Here is a 20,350-nt window from a genome sequence, read left to right as displayed (position 1 = left end):
AGTTGAGTAGCCCTGCCGTAAGCTTTGTACAGTCACATTTACCTGGGCTTAGTGAACAGCTCTTTTGCATATCCAGTGCAACGAGCCAGAGGCAAGAAGGGGAAGGGGGTGAAAATTGGGCCACCAAAAATGTACTTGGAATTTGGCAATAAAATTTTTTGCTTTTTCAACATTATTATTGTGTAGTACACAGCAATAATAAATATTTACTATTGCTGTTTACTAAGTATTTCTTATTTGATTAATCGATGGAATAATCGGTAGAATAATCAATTACTAAAATAATCAATAGCTGCAGCCCTAATACAGAGCACATCATGGGACCTCTCTACAGTCGGGGAAGTTAAGGTGAGCTGAATGAATTCCTAACCATAAAGCCCATGAGGTGGCGCATTAACAGAGTTAATAAACTTTCATAAACCTTCAGCCATGAGAGATTAGCATGCATTTTATCTATACTGGCTTATACTGAACAGCAGAGGGTTTATCATGCTGCTCTTGACAAATGTTTTTAAGGGTTTCAGAAAATGTACTAATTCATTGAGACTTTGACAAATATCCAACAAGGGACAAACAGCACATCTCAGTGTAATTTAAAGAAACACTGGAACCAACAATGAAGCAAAACAAAAAGAGATTGCAGGCAATGACCACCAACTCATCACAGTAGGACTGTGTTTTGTTGCGTGACTTTATGCCACATTTCCTGCCTGGATGTCATTTCTTTACCCACCAGCACATCTCCATCATGCATAAATCTGCTAGCTTAGCTGAAGTATTTGTTCTGGCACTGTGATATATGAATTTATGAAGGAATATTACAATGTACTCATTTGTAAGTGGATGAGCGTGTAAGCCAAATGCCTAAAAAGGTCAAATTTAAAACAATTCAGGTACAGACGACTAAGAGGTTTTAGAACGCTCTGTTATTTTGCTGTGCTGCAAAACTGACAGTTGCTGAGAACCTGGTAAGAGCTGGTGTATTCCTCCAGAGACACCCCCCACCCGCTCTCACACAGATGTGCATTTTCTATCAACCACAATCAAATGTCTCCGAAAGCCACTGATGGCAGGAGAGACAAACGTGACATGGCATTCCGTTTGTAGAGCAAGTCTGCTGTCACTTCTCGTTTGCTCTCGGCTGTTTTGTTAGCTCAAGTACAGTTGTCATTAATCTGCAATTATGGCGGTATGGTGGGATAGGGGCTGTATGCTGCACTTTTAGCTGCCGCGGTTCACTGTCAGGAAGCGTTAGCTGTAATTACCAGTGAAGACTGTGGAAACGAGAGGCTGTCTCGCCTCCAGCTCTCAACCTCTGCTGCCTATTACACCATTCACACTCTCCTCTCCTCTGCTGTTTCCACAGGAGGGAAGTGGAGATTGTGCCATTTATGCCACGTCACTGTGCCATATTGGAGATTCTGGAAAATTAGCAAGAGAAATGGCAGGGAGACAGCAACCTGCTACTGTTGTAGGATCGGATTAAAACAAAAATGCTCACAAGTTAAAGGAAAGTGGAAAATGCATAGCCACGAGTAAACCGTAAATTTGGGTGACTGTTGATGTGACCTTTGACGATGGGACACCAAACAAAAACACACGTACAGTCAATAGTATTCCTCTTTTCCCCTATCCAAATCCATAAAGAAAAATTTAAAAATCCCCAAATTTAATGACTACAGCTTCAACTGTGGTTCCAAATGTGAATAATTGCTGGTATAACAATGAACTGAATATCTTTATTTCTTGGGTTTTCAACTTTTGGTCGAAACAAGAAATGCCAGATATCACCTTGGACACAAATGTGGACTTTTAAACAATGTTCTGACATTTTTGGACCAAATGATCAATGGTAGATTAGTTTAGTGAGGTAGATTAATTGATAATTGAAAATAATCATTAGTTGCACACTCACACCTTATATCCAGAAAATAATACACATGCCCAGTGTCTAACGGCTAATATAAAATGTTACTGAACAATATACGGTAGATGCTGCGCCATCGGAGTGTAATTTGGTGTGAATGTTTATCTGATGAGCAGGTGGCACCTTGTATGGCAGCCTCGGCCACAGTGTATGAATGCGTGTGAATGGTTCCTGTACTATGTAAAAGCGCTACATAAATACATTCCATTTACAATATATATATTTACATTTTGTTCATGGCACCATCACTGCCTGTGAAAAAGATCAAAGTAATGGGACTACAGCTGCAGCCATTAGTCAATTCATCATTTGAATATTTAATATGTTATTTAAAATATGATCAGTTAAAAGTAATTTATAATAAGTGTTTGTTTAAGTGTAATCGTTTTGTTTCGATATCAGCTTGCTACATAGTTGCGTTCATGGACAGCGTGCGCATACATCGGTAATTAGTTATGAGCTGTGATGGCAAGATAGTAAGCAGAAGTAAAATGAATGGTTCAAAAACACTGCAATGGTGGTTCCAAACAGGAACTATTAGGAAGAGAAGTGTGGATGAGGACGAGAATATTTCGAGCAGCCCTGTTGAAAGTAAAAGTGCTACTTAAGCAGCGGCTGTGAAGTCTCCACAGCACCTGCAAGTAGCAAATGATGAAAAACAGTGAGGAGATATGACCTGAGTTACCTCCAATTTTAATTCAGTTGGAGCGGGAAGGAGGAAGTACAGTGTGGCTGTGGCTGTCGACAATAAATGTTTTTAGGTATAAATCTGCCTCCTGTGTGAACTGTCCGTAGCTGATTAGGGTAGGCCTATTGTACTCTATTTTTTTCTTTAAAAGATTATTTTTTGGGCTTTGTATGGCCTTTAATTAACAGGATAGCTTGACGACAGGAAAGGGGAGAGGGAGGAGGGACGACATGCAGCAAAGGGCCGCGGGTTAGAGCTTAGATCTGGCCCAAAAAAATCAAGCCCGACACAACCCGAGCCTGTGCACGTTGTGTCCGAGACGGGCCCGGCCCGACACATTAACTGGAATTATGAGCCCGATTTCAACCAGACACTTTTTTAATACGTGGGCCGTTATAACTGACGTTCTCAACTACAATTCAGAGTTGTTTGAACTCAACGCATTTCTCTGTGAGGGCTTGCTTCGCCCTCATGCTCGGAGAAGTAACAAAAGAGGACGTTGAAGGCTGACTATCATCTTTTCTGCCACTGCGAGCCTGCTTCATGTGTCTGTTCATCATCCAAGTCCCCGTATTATTTGCTGTCATAGGCGAGCAGCGTGCCGCACTTAGCCTAATGCACTCGACAAAGCCATATATGTTGTCACTGACCACGACTTGTTTAAAATGGTTCCATACCTCCGACTTTCCTCTAAACTTGCTCAAAAGGTAATTCTCCTGTTTTTCTTTTTTTCCTTACATCCTCAAGCTCCATGTTGCACTTAAGCTCCACCATACAGCCCAGTAGCCCCGGTGTGATGTGTGCGAGAGGAGGAGACTCCGCACATGACACGTGTTGCATTTTGTAACTGTAGTCCAACTTGTGTAACTCTACCGCGGGTCGTATTCGAACCCGGGCCGCTGCAAAGGACTCAGCCTACATGGGGCGCACACTCTACTGGGTGAGCTAGAGGTTGCCCCATTCTACTCTATTTTAACGTGGGCCATGATGGTGGTTCTTAGTGAGTCTAATATTTTCTGAAGTGGTACATGGTGTAAAAAGTCTGAGAAATACTGTCCTAATTAAAAACAAGCCAGTTCAATTTAGTTACTAATTACCACCTCAATCAAACTTGCAAGTGTCAAGTGGCAGCACTACTCTTACTCTAGAATACTGCAGCAATAAGCTAAACAGCTTCTAAACATTTTTTTTTTCAGTCTTTTTCTGGAACTGGTTTTATCAGTTTTTAAGCTAGACAGCAGTCTGTGTGTGTTTGCTGCTTTCAATGCACCACAGAAGGACAAGTAAGAAAGTTTTTACCCTAAAGACCATCAATGTCTATTTGGGAAGGAAAGAAGGAGGGCTGTTAACTGTGAAACACTGGTGCTTAATCTCATTATACCAATTGTCTATGGGAGAGAATTAGAGTGGGATCTGCAGGAATTATACATGTTGGGGTCGTACATAATGAGCTCTATGTAATCCCCACACTTGCAATCAAAGGCTGCCAGAGAGTACCAGCCAGCCAGCACACACATGTAGACACACACACACACACACACACACACACACGTAGACACAGACACACACACCTTAAGCCTTTAAAAGAGCGCTGCCATTGAAAGCCACAGACAAGCCTGACAGTCATCATTTTGAAATAAGCGTCTGCAATTGAGTGTTAACAGCGAGCGAAGTGCCAAATAACACAGAGTGGGGGATTAACGCAGAAACGGACCGATATATGAACAGGAGAGCGAGGGAAAGAGAGAGGAAGGAAGAGAGAGCGGGGGGAGAAAGAGAAGCAAACCGTCGAAGTGAGGAGAAGTGCTCAGTAATGAATGAGAGGCAAGTGGAGGATTTGGCTTAGAGCAATAGGTTCTGTAAATTAATGTGGCACAGTAAAAGGAAAAAGGAAAAATTCACAGACCAGAGAAATGTTACAGCACCACCCTGTGGGCAAGATAAAGACTGCAGCAACTCAAACTGTTGAAACTTTTCAGTGTCAATTAATGATGTCTCAAGCAAGGTTGAGTACTCTCAGAGTGTGTGTGTGTGTGTGTGTGTGTGTGTGTGTGTGTGTGTGTGTGTGTGTGTGTGTGTGTGTGTGTGTGTGTGTGTGTGTGTGTGTGTGTGTGTGCGCGAGAGTGACAGACTTACTCAGTGTGTCCCTGGAAGACATTGACAGAGTGTATGGACGGGTCTCTAAAGTCCCACAGTCTGAAGGTGGTGTCTCTGGATGAAGTGACCACCAGCCGCTGGCTGGGGTGGGTACAGCAGTGGGTTAGCTCCTGGTCATGTCCTGCATACACAGACACAAATTAGTAAACATACTATAAACTCCTTGGGTTTGTACGTCATTAAATGAGATATATGGTGACTTGCTACAGTAAAAATGTAGCAAGAGCATGTCAGTCAGAACTCTTCGAATTTGTGCAAACAAATTAACAGCACGTATCAGCGTATTTCGTTTCAATTGTTGAAAATAATTATGTTAAAAGTGCCAGAAGAGGCACAAACTGGCCATTCAATTTCTCTAACCAACTTCTGCAGCATAGTCTGCTTGGACTATTTCATTGTGCCGTCACACTAAGTAGGGGAAACGGTGGTTGTACACCATATTTTGCTATATATACTATGATACAATATGTCAGACAGTTTACATACCAGTGAGTGTGTGAACCAGTTCAGACGTCTCCACCTCATACAGGTTGGCAGCACGATCCCAGGAAGCGGTCACCACCTGTCGGCCTCCCACCAACCAATCAGCTGCGATCACTACACCCTGGTGGCTCTTCAGCGTTGCTGTAGCGAGCCGGACGGTGGGCACCTCGCAAGGGCCCTCGCCATCCACCTCACCTTCTTCTCTGTCTGACGAGTCCTGGTCGTCATCACATGGAGCCTATTGGTGTAAGGACACACAGTAGTTCAGTCAATGCACACAGATGCCTGCAGTGATACAGAATAAACAAACTGACAGCTTAGGCCCTGTTTACACAAATACGTTCGCGGGTGAAAACGACAAAATATTTTATCAGATGTGCCTTTCGTTTAGACGGCGACAGCAGTTTTGGGGCTTAAAAAAGCAAAAAAGTGAAACCACCCTCCGGAGTGGAAATCTTAAAAACGCTCCACCATCGCGTTCCCATCTAAAGGGTAAAAACGCACTGTGCGAGTGTGTGTATGTGTGTGTGCCACGTGTGTGTGTGTGTGTGTGTGTGTGTGTGTGTGTGTGTCTGTGTGTGCATTGTTTGAAGCAATAACTCCAACTCCTCGTCTGTCCAGACAAAATTGGCAGCTTTTGTTGTTTGCTTCGCGCTACTAGGGAGAGGAGAGGGAGACAAGGAGAAGGAAGGTGCGCGGACTTGGTGGTGTTGTGTGGCAGTGCTTCACACTACCACCTGGCCACATGGTGTGCATACTACATCGCATTTCACACACTTTTGCATCACCATATGCACGCAGATTTCCACCCCCCATAATGCTCGTCTAAACGCGGAATAAAAAGTGAGAACGCAACGCCACTTTTGCGTTTTCTCTTCAGATCGTTTCCGTCTAAACGTAGCCTCAGTTGTGGTGATAAATTTGCCATGGGATGTTAAGTGACCTATTTGTAAACATACTTAATATTCACTGAATTGGTAATGTAATCAATCCTTTGACAGAAAACACACCTCTAAAAAAAGCAAAACTCCACAACATTCCAGGATGTTCCAGTAGAAACTCAGAGAAGGGAACAGTACAAAGATACTCACACTGACATCTGGTGGTGGCTGGGGGGCAGGAAGCTGCACCATGTAGCGCCAGATGTGAGCCGTCTGGTCCCCAGAGGCTGTGGAAACATAAGTACACATCAGCAAACACACAGCACATTCAAATCTACAGGACACTTACTGATGGAGACAACAGTGGCAGGGAGAAGACAGTCAAATAGTCATTAAGAGAAATACAATGTTGATTCAAACAAAAATGCAAAATTTCCACACATGCATTTAAATACATACCTGTGAGGGCCATCTGCTCTGTAGGATGGAACTTGATTGAGTTGACTGTAGGCGAGAGAACAATCATGAGACATGCACATATGTTACATCACATATTGCTTTTATCTAATAAGCCAAGTGATCAAATGTGGAAAGTCACACTGCACAGTAACCAACAGCATATGTTTCAGACATGAGTTTAATAAAAAGAGATATGACAGAACCTGCAGCATGAATTGTCATCATATCCATTTAAGAAAGAAATACCATTTTGTAGTTAGACTTCCTTAATATGAAAAGTACATATGCTGCACAGACTCATCATGCACTTTGAAATGTCTCCATGGTTAGAGACGAATACAGTTATTTAAGTTTCTTACGAATAATTACCTGATCCTGCATGGCCAGCATACCTCAGCAGACATTTCCCAGTCTCTATACTCCACAGCAGAGCTGAGTGATCTGTGAAGGGAGACCAGAGGTGGACAACATTAAGCCATTGACATGTTTTATAGTAATCAGGTAATGCTTTCATATTGTGATGTACTGTATCTACATAATGGGCTCTCTAGTTAGATTCAGTTCTGGACCACTAACTATGGTGAGATTGTGTACAACAAGAGGCTGTGTATAGAACAATAGTTATGATTGACATATTTAAATAGTCAGTAAAGTGACTTGGTGTACCTGCGGAGGCGGTGCCCAGAACTACTGGCTGAGTTCGGGTGATGCTGAGGTCCCAGATCCCATCCCGGTGGCCCACATACTCCTTGAGCAGCTGGCACAAAGCCCGGGACCCTGCTGTGGCTTTAAAACTGGACACAATCTGAGCAGGGAAGGAGGGAAGAGACGTGGGCATGATGGAGAAAAAAGAAACAGACAGGGGGATGAGCATTCCTCCTAGTGCTGAACCAAAGTTAAACCAAACACAGTGTGGCTTACATTAGTGGCCAACTACAGGTGCTCCAATAAAAAGTCTTCAGAACTGATGGGGCTGATATAGAGCCTGCATATGTACGACTTAATTTGCTATGCCTTACAAAATAGCCTACTGTGACCGCCTAACTCTTAAGATCACAGACGACCTCTGCAATTATTACAAATTACTAGAGGTGCCCAAGTATTACTAGTCCTGTGCGAATAGGGCATAGTTTGTGTTTGATAAATGATGGTAATGTACAGTAATTGAAAGCTGGCTACATAATTGAAAGCTAACCATGGACCAAAAGACGAAATAGTAGCTTTTAATTTTTTACATGGATCACAGCTCTTATTGTTGGTCTCTGACAAACAGATAAGGCACAGTGGGTGAGATTTGTCAGTAAACCAGCTTTCTTTGGGTATAACTCTCCTGACTTTCTGGTGACACAAAGCTGGCTCACTTTTTAACTGCACAGCTAAATTCCGTTGTACAAGTGACAATGACAATAAAGTTCTATTCTACATTCTAACCTGCTTCAGAGCAGGCTAACTTCAGAGGATCAGATCAAAACCTGTCGAAAGCATGACAACTCTCTTAAAAAATTGAGTTATCATTCCTACAGGATCCTGACAAGGACATGAGTTTACAATTAAGTGAGAAGAAATAAAAACCAATAGAGACATTTTTATAGACCAGTAGAATCATTTTGTTTCCCCTGGTAATTACGTCAGAGATAGAAAAAACTTTTTTTTGCACACTTATGTGTTCACTCTAGATTTACAACAAACAAATATTGAATGGCAGTTAATTAGCTCAGTTCATAATGAATGCAGCATACGACATTATAAGCCATTCTTTTCTTTTCCTCAGACATTATGTTTAGTATGTGGATAGTATTCCTAGTGTTTCTGCAGCTTTTTAATCTATTTGATGTGTGTTATTATATTGTATGTTTCACCTCACTGTAATTTGCCAGGTAACCCAATGTTAAACTGGCTTTGTGATGCAGGCCCCTGATATGTTTTTATATCAAAGGATGTTTCTGCAACTGCCAAATGGGTAATGGTTTCACATTGCACCAAACTGTGCGTCAGTGGAGTATTAATATCAAGATTGCTCTAACACCAATTAAAGTATCAGGAAAATATATCATCACTGTGAACTGATACTGCAAGAGAGGTGCACCTCTAAAAATATCTAGTGGTTAGATGTGGCTGTTAGTCACTGCAGGCTTCCAGATGAACAAATTAAAGGCTGAATTGTAGTTTAAATTGTCACAGAGCTGTCACAACCTGTACTGTGCATGCTGCTGCAAGCAGACGGCTAACCGCAGCAATAAGCTTAGATCATTGGTAGTCATTACATGCAGCAGCGAAGCATCTGGTTCCCTTGTGTGTGAGACAGTGTTAATGTATGCTACTATTCTGTCCAGTGTGTTTACAGTCACATCACAACACAATACAAATCGTATTTGTTTCCTGTCATTGAAACACAATGAGCAGTGAGCAACAAGAAAAATAGCCCATTCCAGTCCAGGTAAATCCAGGAGTAAACAGAGGATGTAGTTAGTGCAGATCATTAGTTTAAGTACCGTCATTCTTAACAGAATTAGTTTTTGGTCATGGTTCTTAGCCAGCTGATAGGTTAGCTGTATATTATATAGCAGCTAGTTATGTTAATCTAAAAAGTCCTCCCTTGATCCTGTGTATCTTCTTTTCTAATTTTTTTAAATCAGAAGAGGATTGTGTCCCACTCTTCATCTAGCTCAGACTTCGGCTACATTCAGATTGTTTCTTTGCTTTACGAAAGGGAAACTTTTAGGTAAAGTGGAAAATAAGAAAATGGGGAAAAGAATAGAGAAGAGAAATTCAAAGTAATGTTTAAAAGCCATACTACACTTACCTAAACATTTTAATAACACTAATACAATTACAGGGCTCTACGCTTACATTTATATTTTAGGGGCACAGGGGCCCCTTAATGAAAAAAAGATGTGGGGGAATAGTTACTTTTAAAAAAATAATTATAATAACATTATGCAAAACAAACTGACATAACTAGGAGACTACTAAAGAATTTTGAAACATAAGATGTACTTGGAACAAACGTTAAACTGTATGCTGTAATTTTCACTTGAATTTGCAGCGGAGACATTTTGGGGAATGACTTAGTGGCTTTCTTGATAAGAGTTAGATAAGAAGATCAATACCACGCTCACATCTGTTTCTCGCTGTTTCACGGAGGTTATACGCTGGACTATTTCTTACATGGAAGCAGTTGCCAGCGGAGACAAGTTACTGGTTCTGGTCAAGAAATAGTCCAGCACACTCCAGTTTTTGTAAGGAGTAAACAAGCTAGATATAACATGTTAATTACTGAGCTTTAGAGGTGCTGGTTGCCAAATTATTACCTTCAACAGGTTTCCCCTAGTTTCCAATCTTTGTGTTAAGCTAAGATAAGTGACTGCTGGCGTTAACTTCCAATTTAGCGTAAAGAAGACATTAAACATTTCCCAAAATGGTGAACTATTTCTTTAAAAGCTGTTTAAAGACAACTTTTTGTCTAAACGACCATTTTGATAAACTTGTTTTGTGATGTGGGAAGAACAGATTTTTTTACTATTGTAATGCCATATCAGATATTTGGACAACTGACTGACATCGTTTTGCTTATGGTAAGGGACTCGAGTGGTCACCTGAGTAATTACGGTTTTACTCTATTGGTAGAAGATTTTGTTCAATGAATAAGTGACATAATGACACTGTAAAAATGTTAAAAAAAAATGTTTACAAATGCAGCCGTTCGCCCAAATGACTTCTGACAGGGTGCAGAGCAGAGAAGAGATGAGGAGTCAAGGTCAGACTGTAGTTAAAAACAGACTCAGCCCTCAGCTGTCCCTGCACAATGTTTAGTGACAAACCGAGCATTCAGGAAGTTACCCATGAATCTCCTCCCCACAACTCCCATGTGGCCACACTGAAGTTGCGAGGTCCACCTATTCTGCCGTGGAACGTGTACAACCGCTACATCGGCAAGAGATTAAAAAGGAAGAAGTCAAGGGAAATGTAATTTAGTGATAAACGCTTAATATCAAGTTTCCTTAACTTCCTGTAAGTCCAAAAATCTTTATAGGAATGCATCGGCACTTCAACAACAAAAGAACTTAACAGTAATTATTTTTGGTCAAGATTTAATTTGTTTACGTGTCAGGACCTCAGAGGAAAAGAGAAAAACATCTTCCTACTCCTCACTCAGCAACAAAAGGGGCTTTTGATAGTTTGATAGTTCTCATTACCCCCACAGCTCAAATAATTACACAGATGACAAATCTCACGAGCTCTATAGAATAGGCTCAAATAGCTGGAGCCAGGTACCTTGCTGGTAGAGGCTTTGTAGGTCGTCTTCAGCTTCTGTGACAGTTGACTGGTGCTGTGGCTGGCTGTGTGATGGAAAGACAAAGAACAATGAATGAAATTCTCCACTGAGTGACAATCTCATTGGTTGCTTTCACTGCTGCACTACTGGCCCTCTAAAATGCCAACGCTTTTGACTGTGCACACCACACCAGAGGGTTGTTTCATAAAACAAGATGACCTGTTTATCCAGGCGTACTTCAGCAAACCAGGCTCGTTTTCAGTGAATTCTGTTTGATGAAGGAGGTTTAAATAAGTCACCATGGAAACGTAACACTCCTGGTCAGGCTAGTTTTCAGGTTAAGCTTTACGTCACTCTTACAATCAATCTGCCAGACTGAAACACAGTGTTTAATCCCATGTTTCTCCCTGAAGGTTCCTCTTCACTGCTGCACTATTAACATGAGTCAGTTTGTAGTACATGGCAGATTTATCACATTTTGACATAGGCTGCAATAATTGGGTACTTAAAATCCGAGGTCATATTTTATCTGCACAGTATTCCAGTCAACATATGGGCTTATAAAACATGCTGCAATTTAAACTGCAATTAATATTAAGCTAGCTGTTGGCACCCTAAATCTGTTTATTGTATTAAAAATACAAGAGTGATAGACAGTCAGTCTGAAGGTTATTAAACTGCGTTTTCATCATATGGAGGCTTTTTCTTCATTGCGGCTTGTGCCCCCATAGAATGAGATTTACAGCTTCATTTCAAAGCAACACAATAAATTTCATCAATATTTTTCATTTTAAATTTTCAAAGAAGCAGAAGCATCTGCTAAATATATTGCGACCTGCAACAGATTGTTAAGGAAATACTGTACCTTTTGTTTTCAGAGCTCCCTTGGTGGGGTCTCCTCCCTCAATAGTCTGTCCATCTCCGGTCAGACGCTCATTCAGAGAGTCAATTTCCCGGCGTACTGTAATGTTAGCACAGCGACAGGGCATCAGTAAGCAAACGCTGCCCAAGTTCGGAAACCATCTGGTTAGTCAATCAACACTTGGAGATCAATACAGTAAGGTATGTGCCTAAGAAAGCTACATGCAATCTAAATACGTTTGCTTGACTCTTTCGATCAGTCACTCACATTCAAGGTTTTCAATGTAGAGATTTTCAAACTCGCGCTCAATCTGGCCAAAAAGGTCTAGAAGGTTGCTCCGTAAGGAGAGGGGCAGCTTCGAGTCCTGGACAGACAGACGAGAAAAAAACAATGCTTGAATAAACCAGATGGTGAACTGCCATATAGGGCTACAAATTAGGAATCACATTGGCACAGGGAGCAGGAGTCACCACTTGTATTCCCTCCGGATCCCTCTCCACTGTGGTATTTCTCTTTTACTTACAGTACAAAGATATACAGAATGTGCTTAAAAATCTGAACTTCATGACCGTTTTAAAATATGTTCACAAATGAACATGTTCTAACATTAAAGCATCAAAACAATAAAATGCTGCTGACAGGCACGAATACAATTTTACAACGACAAACAAGTATCTAATGTATTACCATTATTCACAGAGAAGTTTGGGTGACTCATAAAATACACACCACTTAAACAAACTGAAAGAAACATACATAAACCTCAAACACAGCATCACAGTGTCAATCACAGCTGGTATGTTTACCTTATTTAAATCAGCCACCAACTGTGTAAAAACTCAGCCACATTTTGGGCTAACTACAACCTAAAAACCCTAACTACACAACATACAGGGTCCAACCATTTTAACTGATTTCAACTGACTTACCTCCATTGTGAACTCGTAAAGTACCCAGTTATCAGGTGATCACCAGTCTACACCAGACTAGCATGGATGTAAAAAGCTGCCATGAAAACAAAGGATTCAAAAGGCTGCATTTGACAGCTCACCTTGAGAGCTGCTGCTTTCTCTAGCCCTCTGAAAGACGAGGAAACCAAACACTAAACTGTCACTCTTTCTTCTGGCACGCATTCAAAACCAACAGTTTGTCACAGAGACGTTAACCGCCTGACCATTCGGCTGCGCCGCATGTCAACACACTTTGTAAAAAAAAAAAATAACAATATATATTTTGTTCCATTAGCAAACAGGCCGCCCTTATGAATTTAAAGCTGCTTAGTTGTGGCCTTAAAACCTGCACCATACGCTGGCTAATAATGACAGCATTGAAAGCGTGGAAGAAAAGGCATTCTGTCTGTTATGTATGGGTCTATAAAGCCGTCTGCGTGTGTGGAACTTTTCCTGTGGGGGGGTAGACTAGGTGGTAGACACAAACCGAGCCAGCATGTCTTGGCAATAGATAAAAAGGCCTGGGGAAAAGACTAATCAGACCTGGACACACGGCCCATATTAAAACTTGATGAGACAACAGGCCAGTGCAAGCTGAGCTCTATGGCCAAAACTAGGACTGGGCCATACTGACACAATAAAGCATTGTGTTATCTGGACTGAATACTTTGTTCCAAAATCTGGATCATGAAAAAGGTACAGACAATGTTTTGTCATTCATTCTACCAGTTTGGTACAGAAATACATCATGATACCATCTAAATCACTCCCAAACCCTTTGCTCAGCTTATCAGAGAGATTCTGAATATGGTCACTCTACAGCCAACTCCCAAAGTTAACAAACAGGGTGTTCTTGATCAAACAAAAGCAGATTTTATTATCTCAGTAGTAAAGAAGCTGGACAGTTTGCTACAACTGGTTTTCATCAGGAAATGCCTGCTCATGTAAAGGCTTACGGTCTGTCTTACCTTTCCCTTTGTTTTGACAAAAAGAAATCAGTAACCACCATGCACATCGACACCATGCAGTTCAGGTATGTTTAGAGAATGTAAAATCTAGATCAGTGGTTCCCAACCTGGGGTCCGGGGACCCCTCAGGGGGGCGGCAAAGATCACACAAGTCTTCATCTGGTTTGAGGTTGAGGTAAAAAAAAAATATATTTGCACATGTTTAACAAATTATGATAATACACTAGAATATATAATGTATACAAAAGTCGGTATAAAAACTATATATTTTTGTTCTCGCTTAAAATTGTAGGTAGGCTACTTAGTAGGCCAAACCTCCGGGACCTCTTAACCTGGGACCCTTACTGTCATCAGGTCAGCTGCTAGCTGCTATCATCCTCGTTTCTCCTGCCGTCACGGCATCACTATTTTATGAATGAAACATCTCATTAATACATTACATTAGATGTTGCAACACCAGGCACGTACAAAATAAAAGCAATGCTGCACAACCAGCTGGTACTGTACTTTTATGACAAAAAAACAAAATGACAATCAAATGCTTAGAGAATAACTCTCTGTATACGTTTTTAGCAGATCCACAAGGAGTCTGTGGGATATGTTATCACATGTAATAGTTAATAAGCTGTATGTTTGCCAAAATGCTTGTCTGCAGCTGTCAGAGCATGCTTGTGTGTGCGTGTGAGAGAGAAAAAGATGTTGGTGCATCTCCCTCACCTGTCCCTCCAGCATGTCTCCTCTTTGGATGCCTAGTGGCCTCTCCTCTATGCTGTTGGTGCGCCGGATAGACAAACTGTGAGCCTTCCGCTTCTGCTTGGGGTGACGGGCAGCCGAAGCAGAGCCGCTGCTGCTTCCGCCCTCGACAGGCATCCCTCCTACTGCGTGGGTGGCCCTGCCCCCTGCTACCCTTTTACCTGATTGGCAGGTAAATAAAGGCCAGCTAGTTGGCTGGTGGGTAGATTAGGTTGGTCTGTTCACCACCTGTCTCTGCAGGTAAAAGGAAGTAAAGTTCAGGTTCACAGCCAATGAAGGAACTGCTCAAAGCAAAGGGTAAACTTCCCTTCATAGATCCAAACTACCAGCAAAAACTATATTTTTTATTTTATATTTTATTTTTAAGAACCTGACTTAAGACATTTTTTTTTTTTTTTTTTAAACAACAACAATTTGGCGAATACCTGATGTAAGGAACCAAGCACTTTTTCCAATAAAAACCTCTTTTCGAAGTAATTCACTTTACTGACTACCGCCCGGCGTCCCTTGGTAAATTGTAAGTCATTCGAATTTACTTTTGGCAGCCCAGAAAGCCCGACAGACCTAAAGTAAATAAACTTGAATGACTTAAATTTGACAACAGGCTTTGTGACATTCAATTCACAGTATCTTAATGAAGTTCAGCGTCACGTCCGTATACATGCTAAGAGGACGACACATTTTGGACTGTGCAGCTTCGTTCTATCGTTATGATGGCATATCGCCATTTAACGTTATTGGACAATGCATACCAGAATATAGCTAGCTAGCTTAACGGTATCTTTCGCCCTGCATGGCTTCTTGAGAACGCTTATTTTGTTGCTCTAGCTAGCGGTCTTTGTGGTGTCATATTGACATGCTGTTTTCTGAAAATTAGCCGGGTGGCCTAACACTGGCTCATTTACAGAAATGTTGATTAATGTGCGTTGTCCTTTATAAACAAAATAAAATGAAATTTGCCCATATCAAAGTAACGGTACGCTTGCGAAATTAATAATCGACATTGCAACCTATCGCCGATTTGATTCTGACATATACAAAACAACAAAGACACTCACCGCTGTCACTAACGTTACCTCAATAAATTCATACTTAGCTAGCACGGAGGTCTAGAAACGAAAGCTAAACGGTAACGCAGGCTAGCTTCCATATATGATCTTCATTGCGGGGCAACAGCAGCATCTAACCTTTACTCATCACACAACGTTACTGTAGCAGGTAAACCACAGCACGGATGGGTTAATAGCCTCCCTAACTCGACATGCAAGTATGTAACGTTAGCGTTAAAGCTGTCAATTTGTAATTTTTAAAAGGTTGTCGACGTATGACACTGATATTGGACGGTAATGACACGTTTTAGTTTGACAAGTACCAGAATATCCAAAATTTGACACATCACGTATTTCATTGGTTCACCGACTTCCGTATCACGTGTTTTATGTTTGCACTTTGTCACACTCATGCTTGGGTATCCAATGAAAAACCGTGACCTCAGAAGCAGGGAGTGAAAGCTAGATGGTTCAGTTTTCAGCTCTAAAATATCGTCGTGAGCAAACGCAAAATACGTTAAAATACGAGGTTTCCAAACTTGAAACCGGACAATTGCTTTGTAAGTAATTTAACGTTATATCGGTTTCTCTGTAGGTCGTATATGTAGCAGACAATGCATACTTATGTTCAGTTGTCAGAGGCCTAGGTGGTGCGAGCTGTGCTGTGCTGTGGTCTGATGGCGTGTTAACGATCAGTGTTAGGAGGAAAACACGAAGTGGAGTCTGCTGGAATAGTACAGCAAGAGCCCACCATTTTCTACTGTATGCTTTCTGTTAATGCATAAGTGATATCTAATTATATAATGCTATAATATACACTAGTATAACCATAAAAATAGAGTATAATCACAGGGGGCATTTTACTGGATTGAGTTCTTTTACTTTTGACACATGAAGTACACCACCTTGCTGATAACACATACATACATCATTTTACTTAAGGAACAATTTCAATGCAGGACTTTTACCTGCCCTAAGCAGTTGGGTGTACGAGGCCCAGGAGGTTAACTGGCACCTCTCCCCCTACCAGTCCACACTCTGTACTTGACCTGCATGGGGACTTGAACCAGCAACCCTCTGGTTCCCAAGCTAAGTCCTACAGAGTGAGCTACTGCCAACCCCAACAGTCAATACATTTAGTAATTGATTTGGTGAATTAATTTAGCATGGCAAGCCGTTTTATCATTAATAGCTAGAATAGATATTTATTGCAAATATCCCTAGTTCGATTCTTCCGAGTCTAAAAGAACATTTCAGATATCACAATGACATTCTTCCTAGGACAAATCACTTTTGCCATTCATGTGTATGGGGCTTTCAATTTCAGATATCCACAATGTCTTTCTTCCTATCCAGAATGAACATTTTAAATATCTGTAATAGAATTCTTACTATTCCCAATTTTAATTTCAGATATCCCAAATGGAAAACCATTCTAGATATCATAATGTAATTTTCAGTATCTGAAATGCATTTTAAGTATATTTAAATAGTACAAATGTAATTACGGATATTCACAATTGACATTATGACTATTAAAAATGTCATTTCAGATGTCTACAATTAGAATTATGACTACAAACAATGCAATGCAGATATCCACAAATATATTGTGGGGAGAAAAAAAATCTATTTGGATATCTAAAATTTAGGCAAATAGCAATGTTGACTGTTGACATATTGGTGCTAATAGCATATGATATACCTTTATCAAACGCCTACTGACTCCTGACATCTATGCAGCAGCAGAGTGACTCCTGACACCCTGTGGCACCCATGGGCACTCTGTGGCATCTTATGAAAAAAGTCATAAAAACCGACTTACGGCAGCTGACCTGTAGCCTAATGACAACAAACCATGCACACATGTCACAAGTGTGACAGGTAACTAATCATGCTTTATGCTTTTAACTTTACTTAACCCCATAATCATATGTATAAAGATTCAATGGGTTTTAGCATTCATTCGATGTATACAACTTTCAAAAACTCACCGTTTACCACCTGGCCCGACGTCAGTTCAGGAGCGTATCTTCCGATCCTGAATGAGGGAACTCCTCTCCGGGTTTTACCAACGCCCACACCTTCAGACTTTGTGATTGGTTTTCTGTTTTGGTCAGGCGATGGTGCGGGGTGTGTGGGCGGTGCTTCGGATGGTGTCCTGCGAGGGAGCCGCTGTGCTGAAATCAAACCTACCTGGCAGAGTTGCTGCTGTACCGCGACACAGATCTATTTATACACCTATTACTTTCTGCTGCAGAGCTATATCAAGGTAAGGTAGGACTCTAGGTTTCTAAAAACCGCTTGAAGTCATGGTTTGAGGTTTTAAAGAAGGCAAAGCCAGAGATAAGCCTGTTGACCCTAAGCTGAGGAATAGTGTTTGTCTGTGCTATTGATAGCTGAGCTCTACTGACTGTCTCTTTGGTTAGTAAGGAAAGAATAGTCATGCCAAATTATACTTTAAAAAGTCTTGCACTTCATGTGGCTTTGCGTATTGGTTAAAGTACACACTTTCAAAATAGCAACTCAAAGCCTGAGGATATTCTCTTCAACAACTTAAGCAAGCCGCACTTAATGCTATAAAAAGCTAGTAAGCCGTAGGCTTTTTGGTCAAATACCACCTACTGTGTTCAGAATGTCATATTAAAAGTGCGCAGCTTCTGTTTTGATGTGAATACGCACTAGGCCTAACTGTTGTTTGCCTGCTCCTCTTCCTGTGCCCTGCAGTGAGGTGAGACAGTCTGCAGTCAGAATGCCCGAGATAACCACAGATCACCTGGACGAGAAGCAGGTACAGCTGCTGTCCGAGATGTGCATCCTCATCGACGAGAACGACTACAAGATTGGAGCGGACACCAAGAAAAACTGCCACCTCAACTCCAACATTGACAAAGGTACCTGTCTGTCAAGTTAAACTGTACACACCTGTCTCGCCTCTAGTACATAAACATACATTGTTTGTTCGTTTCACCAGGTTTATTACACAGAGCTTTCAGCGTGTTCATTTTCAACAGTGAGGAGAAGCTGCTCTTACAACAGAGGTCTGATGCCAAAATCACTTTTCCAGGTCAGTGACAAATCCTTAAACCCCCGCAGTTTAACCAATATCCAAAATCTCCTGTGATACACATGAGGTACATCTCACTTCCCTTAAATTGCATCCCCTGCTCCTCCACTTGCCTCCCTTCCTTGCGTCTTAGTCCGTCCCACCTAGGAAGCACGGGAGTGACGCAAGGAAATCACGGGAGGGGAGAGGAAGGAGGGGAGAGACATCCTGCACGGCTTCCGGGAAGTTTGCTCTTATATATAGCTCCTCGGTGGTCGCTCCTCCCTCCTAGTTGAAGAAATAAGAGCTTTAGGATGGCTTTCACAAAGGAGGGACGGAACAACTTCCGGTTCAGCCGAGGAGCTATCAAATAAGGGATGTGAGATGGTGTCACATATAGCATAGCAAGTGAACAAAACACTTATGGCATTGGCAATGTGTTTAACCATCCCCTGCGTCTGTGTGTGCACAGGCTGTTTCACAAACACATGTTGCAGTCACCCTTTACACACAGAGAGTGAGCTGGAGGAGAAGGAAGCAATAGGAGTGAGGAGAGCTGCTCAGAGGAGACTCAAAGCTGAACTGGGTATCCCCATGGAACAGGTATTGTGTGTGTGTGTGTGTGTGTGTGTTTTGAAGTCCCGGCTTCTCCACTTAATGGAGGAGGATTATTGAGGATTGGAGAGAATCTTTTCTTGCGTCTGATCTCCTCTGCCTTCCTGTTGCTCCACAGGTGACACCAGATGAGATGACGTACCTGACTAGGATCCACTACAAGGCCCAGTCAGACGGTGTGTGGGGAGAACATGAGATTGACTACATCCTCTTCATGCAGAAGGTTAGAGAGTTACATTAGGATTTGGGATGTATCTGGCCCCGGTTTGTGCCTCTTAAACTTGATTTATGGTTCTGCATTAAATCTACGTCGTAGATACAGACCCTACGGCGTAGCCGGACGTGCACCTACCTAGTAATGTAACTACACACCGCGGCATCGCAGGCCGCTGTGATTGGTCTGCTTGGCTGGGCTTGGTAGCGTCGCATTTCCTCTAGAAAATTGCCGGGTTCTAGGGAGAGGGTTAACTTTTTTCATGCTACAGCTTTCCGTGGTCAGAAAGCAGAGGGGAGACACGTTGTTTCTCCGTCTGCCCAGCCGGAGTCGTTACTCACTCCGAAGCTAATCCCTGTCACTCTCTCACTCGCTCTACCACACACTCCCCACGCACACACACATGGAGATATTATTTCTGGGTATCTCCTTGCTGGTTTTGTACAACACAAAAAAATATAAACTTGTTATTTTGGTTCACTGTTGGCTGTGGATGTTTGACGGATGTGTGCCTGCGTTATGTCCATCAGCCTTACATTATGGACAATAACATTTTTTTTTATGTTTCTCCGAAGGACGTGGAGTTGAATCCAGACCCCAATGAGATTAAAAGCCACTGCTATGTGAGCAAGGAGGAGATGAAGGAGATGTTAGAGAAGGCCAAGCGCAAAGAACTGGAGATCACACCCTGGTTCAGTCTCATTGCAGAGACCTTCCTGTTCCAGTGGTGGGACAACCTGCAGAACCTCAAGCAGTTCATGGATCACAACAATATCCACCGCATGTAACCAAAACCAGGATCGGGCTCTACTTTCAGTCATTTCAAACCTGTCAGTTAAGCTGCTACAGACCCCTGACGCTCTGAGGTGCATTCATCTACACGAGTTAATGCAAGGAGGGCTGTTAGGGTGACTCCCAGTATGTATGAAGTATTTAGAAAGACATATACATCAGGTAGTCTGATAAGATGCACACTGGGTTTACCGAGTGAACAGAAGTAAAGACATTCAACATCTTATTAT

General features: G+C 41.8%; 2 protein-coding genes across 7 annotated transcripts in view; one reads left to right on the top strand and one right to left on the bottom strand.

Annotated features, from left to right (window-relative positions):
• LOC144536968 (WD repeat-containing protein 37-like) overlaps positions 1-17,580 on the bottom strand; it is a 25,533-nt gene extending 7,953 nt beyond the window's left edge. The window contains exons 1-11 of one of the 5 annotated variants that reach the window (XM_078280339.1): positions 17,448-17,580; positions 14,369-14,638; positions 12,001-12,097; positions 11,737-11,832; positions 10,871-10,935; positions 7,262-7,400; positions 6,965-7,036; positions 6,596-6,640; positions 6,347-6,423; positions 5,259-5,493; positions 4,752-4,893 (exon numbers count right to left, since the gene is read on the bottom strand). In XM_078280339.1, the coding sequence (XP_078136465.1) occupies positions 4,752-4,893; positions 5,259-5,493; positions 6,347-6,423; positions 6,596-6,640; positions 6,965-7,036; positions 7,262-7,400; positions 10,871-10,935; positions 11,737-11,832; positions 12,001-12,097; positions 14,369-14,521 (1,121 nt within the window). In that variant the 5' untranslated portion in view covers positions 14,522-14,638; positions 17,448-17,580. The other 4 variants (XM_078280334.1, XM_078280338.1, XM_078280336.1 and 1 more) reach the window with 4 other exon arrangements.
• idi1 (isopentenyl-diphosphate delta isomerase 1) lies at positions 15,875-20,350 on the top strand. 2 transcript variants are annotated; one of them, XM_078280340.1, is made up of 7 exons: positions 15,875-16,013; positions 17,574-17,725; positions 18,181-18,347; positions 18,428-18,520; positions 18,972-19,102; positions 19,233-19,337; positions 19,904-20,350. In XM_078280340.1, exons 2-7 carry the CDS (start codon positions 17,577-17,579, stop codon positions 20,114-20,116), a joined length of 858 nt encoding a protein of 285 aa, XP_078136466.1. In that variant the 5' UTR covers positions 15,875-16,013; positions 17,574-17,576; the 3' UTR covers positions 20,117-20,350. The 2 variants fall into 2 exon arrangements, with proteins under 2 accessions (XP_078136466.1, XP_078136468.1); XM_078280342.1 differs by lacking the exon at positions 17,574-17,725 and having other exon boundaries at positions 15,876-16,013.

Source organism: Sander vitreus, chromosome 22 (assembly GCF_031162955.1).
Source record: "Sander vitreus isolate 19-12246 chromosome 22, sanVit1, whole genome shotgun sequence".
NCBI classification, from domain to species: domain Eukaryota; kingdom Metazoa; phylum Chordata; class Actinopteri; order Perciformes; family Percidae; genus Sander; species Sander vitreus.
This window is presented reverse-complemented; position numbering and strand designations above follow the sequence as displayed.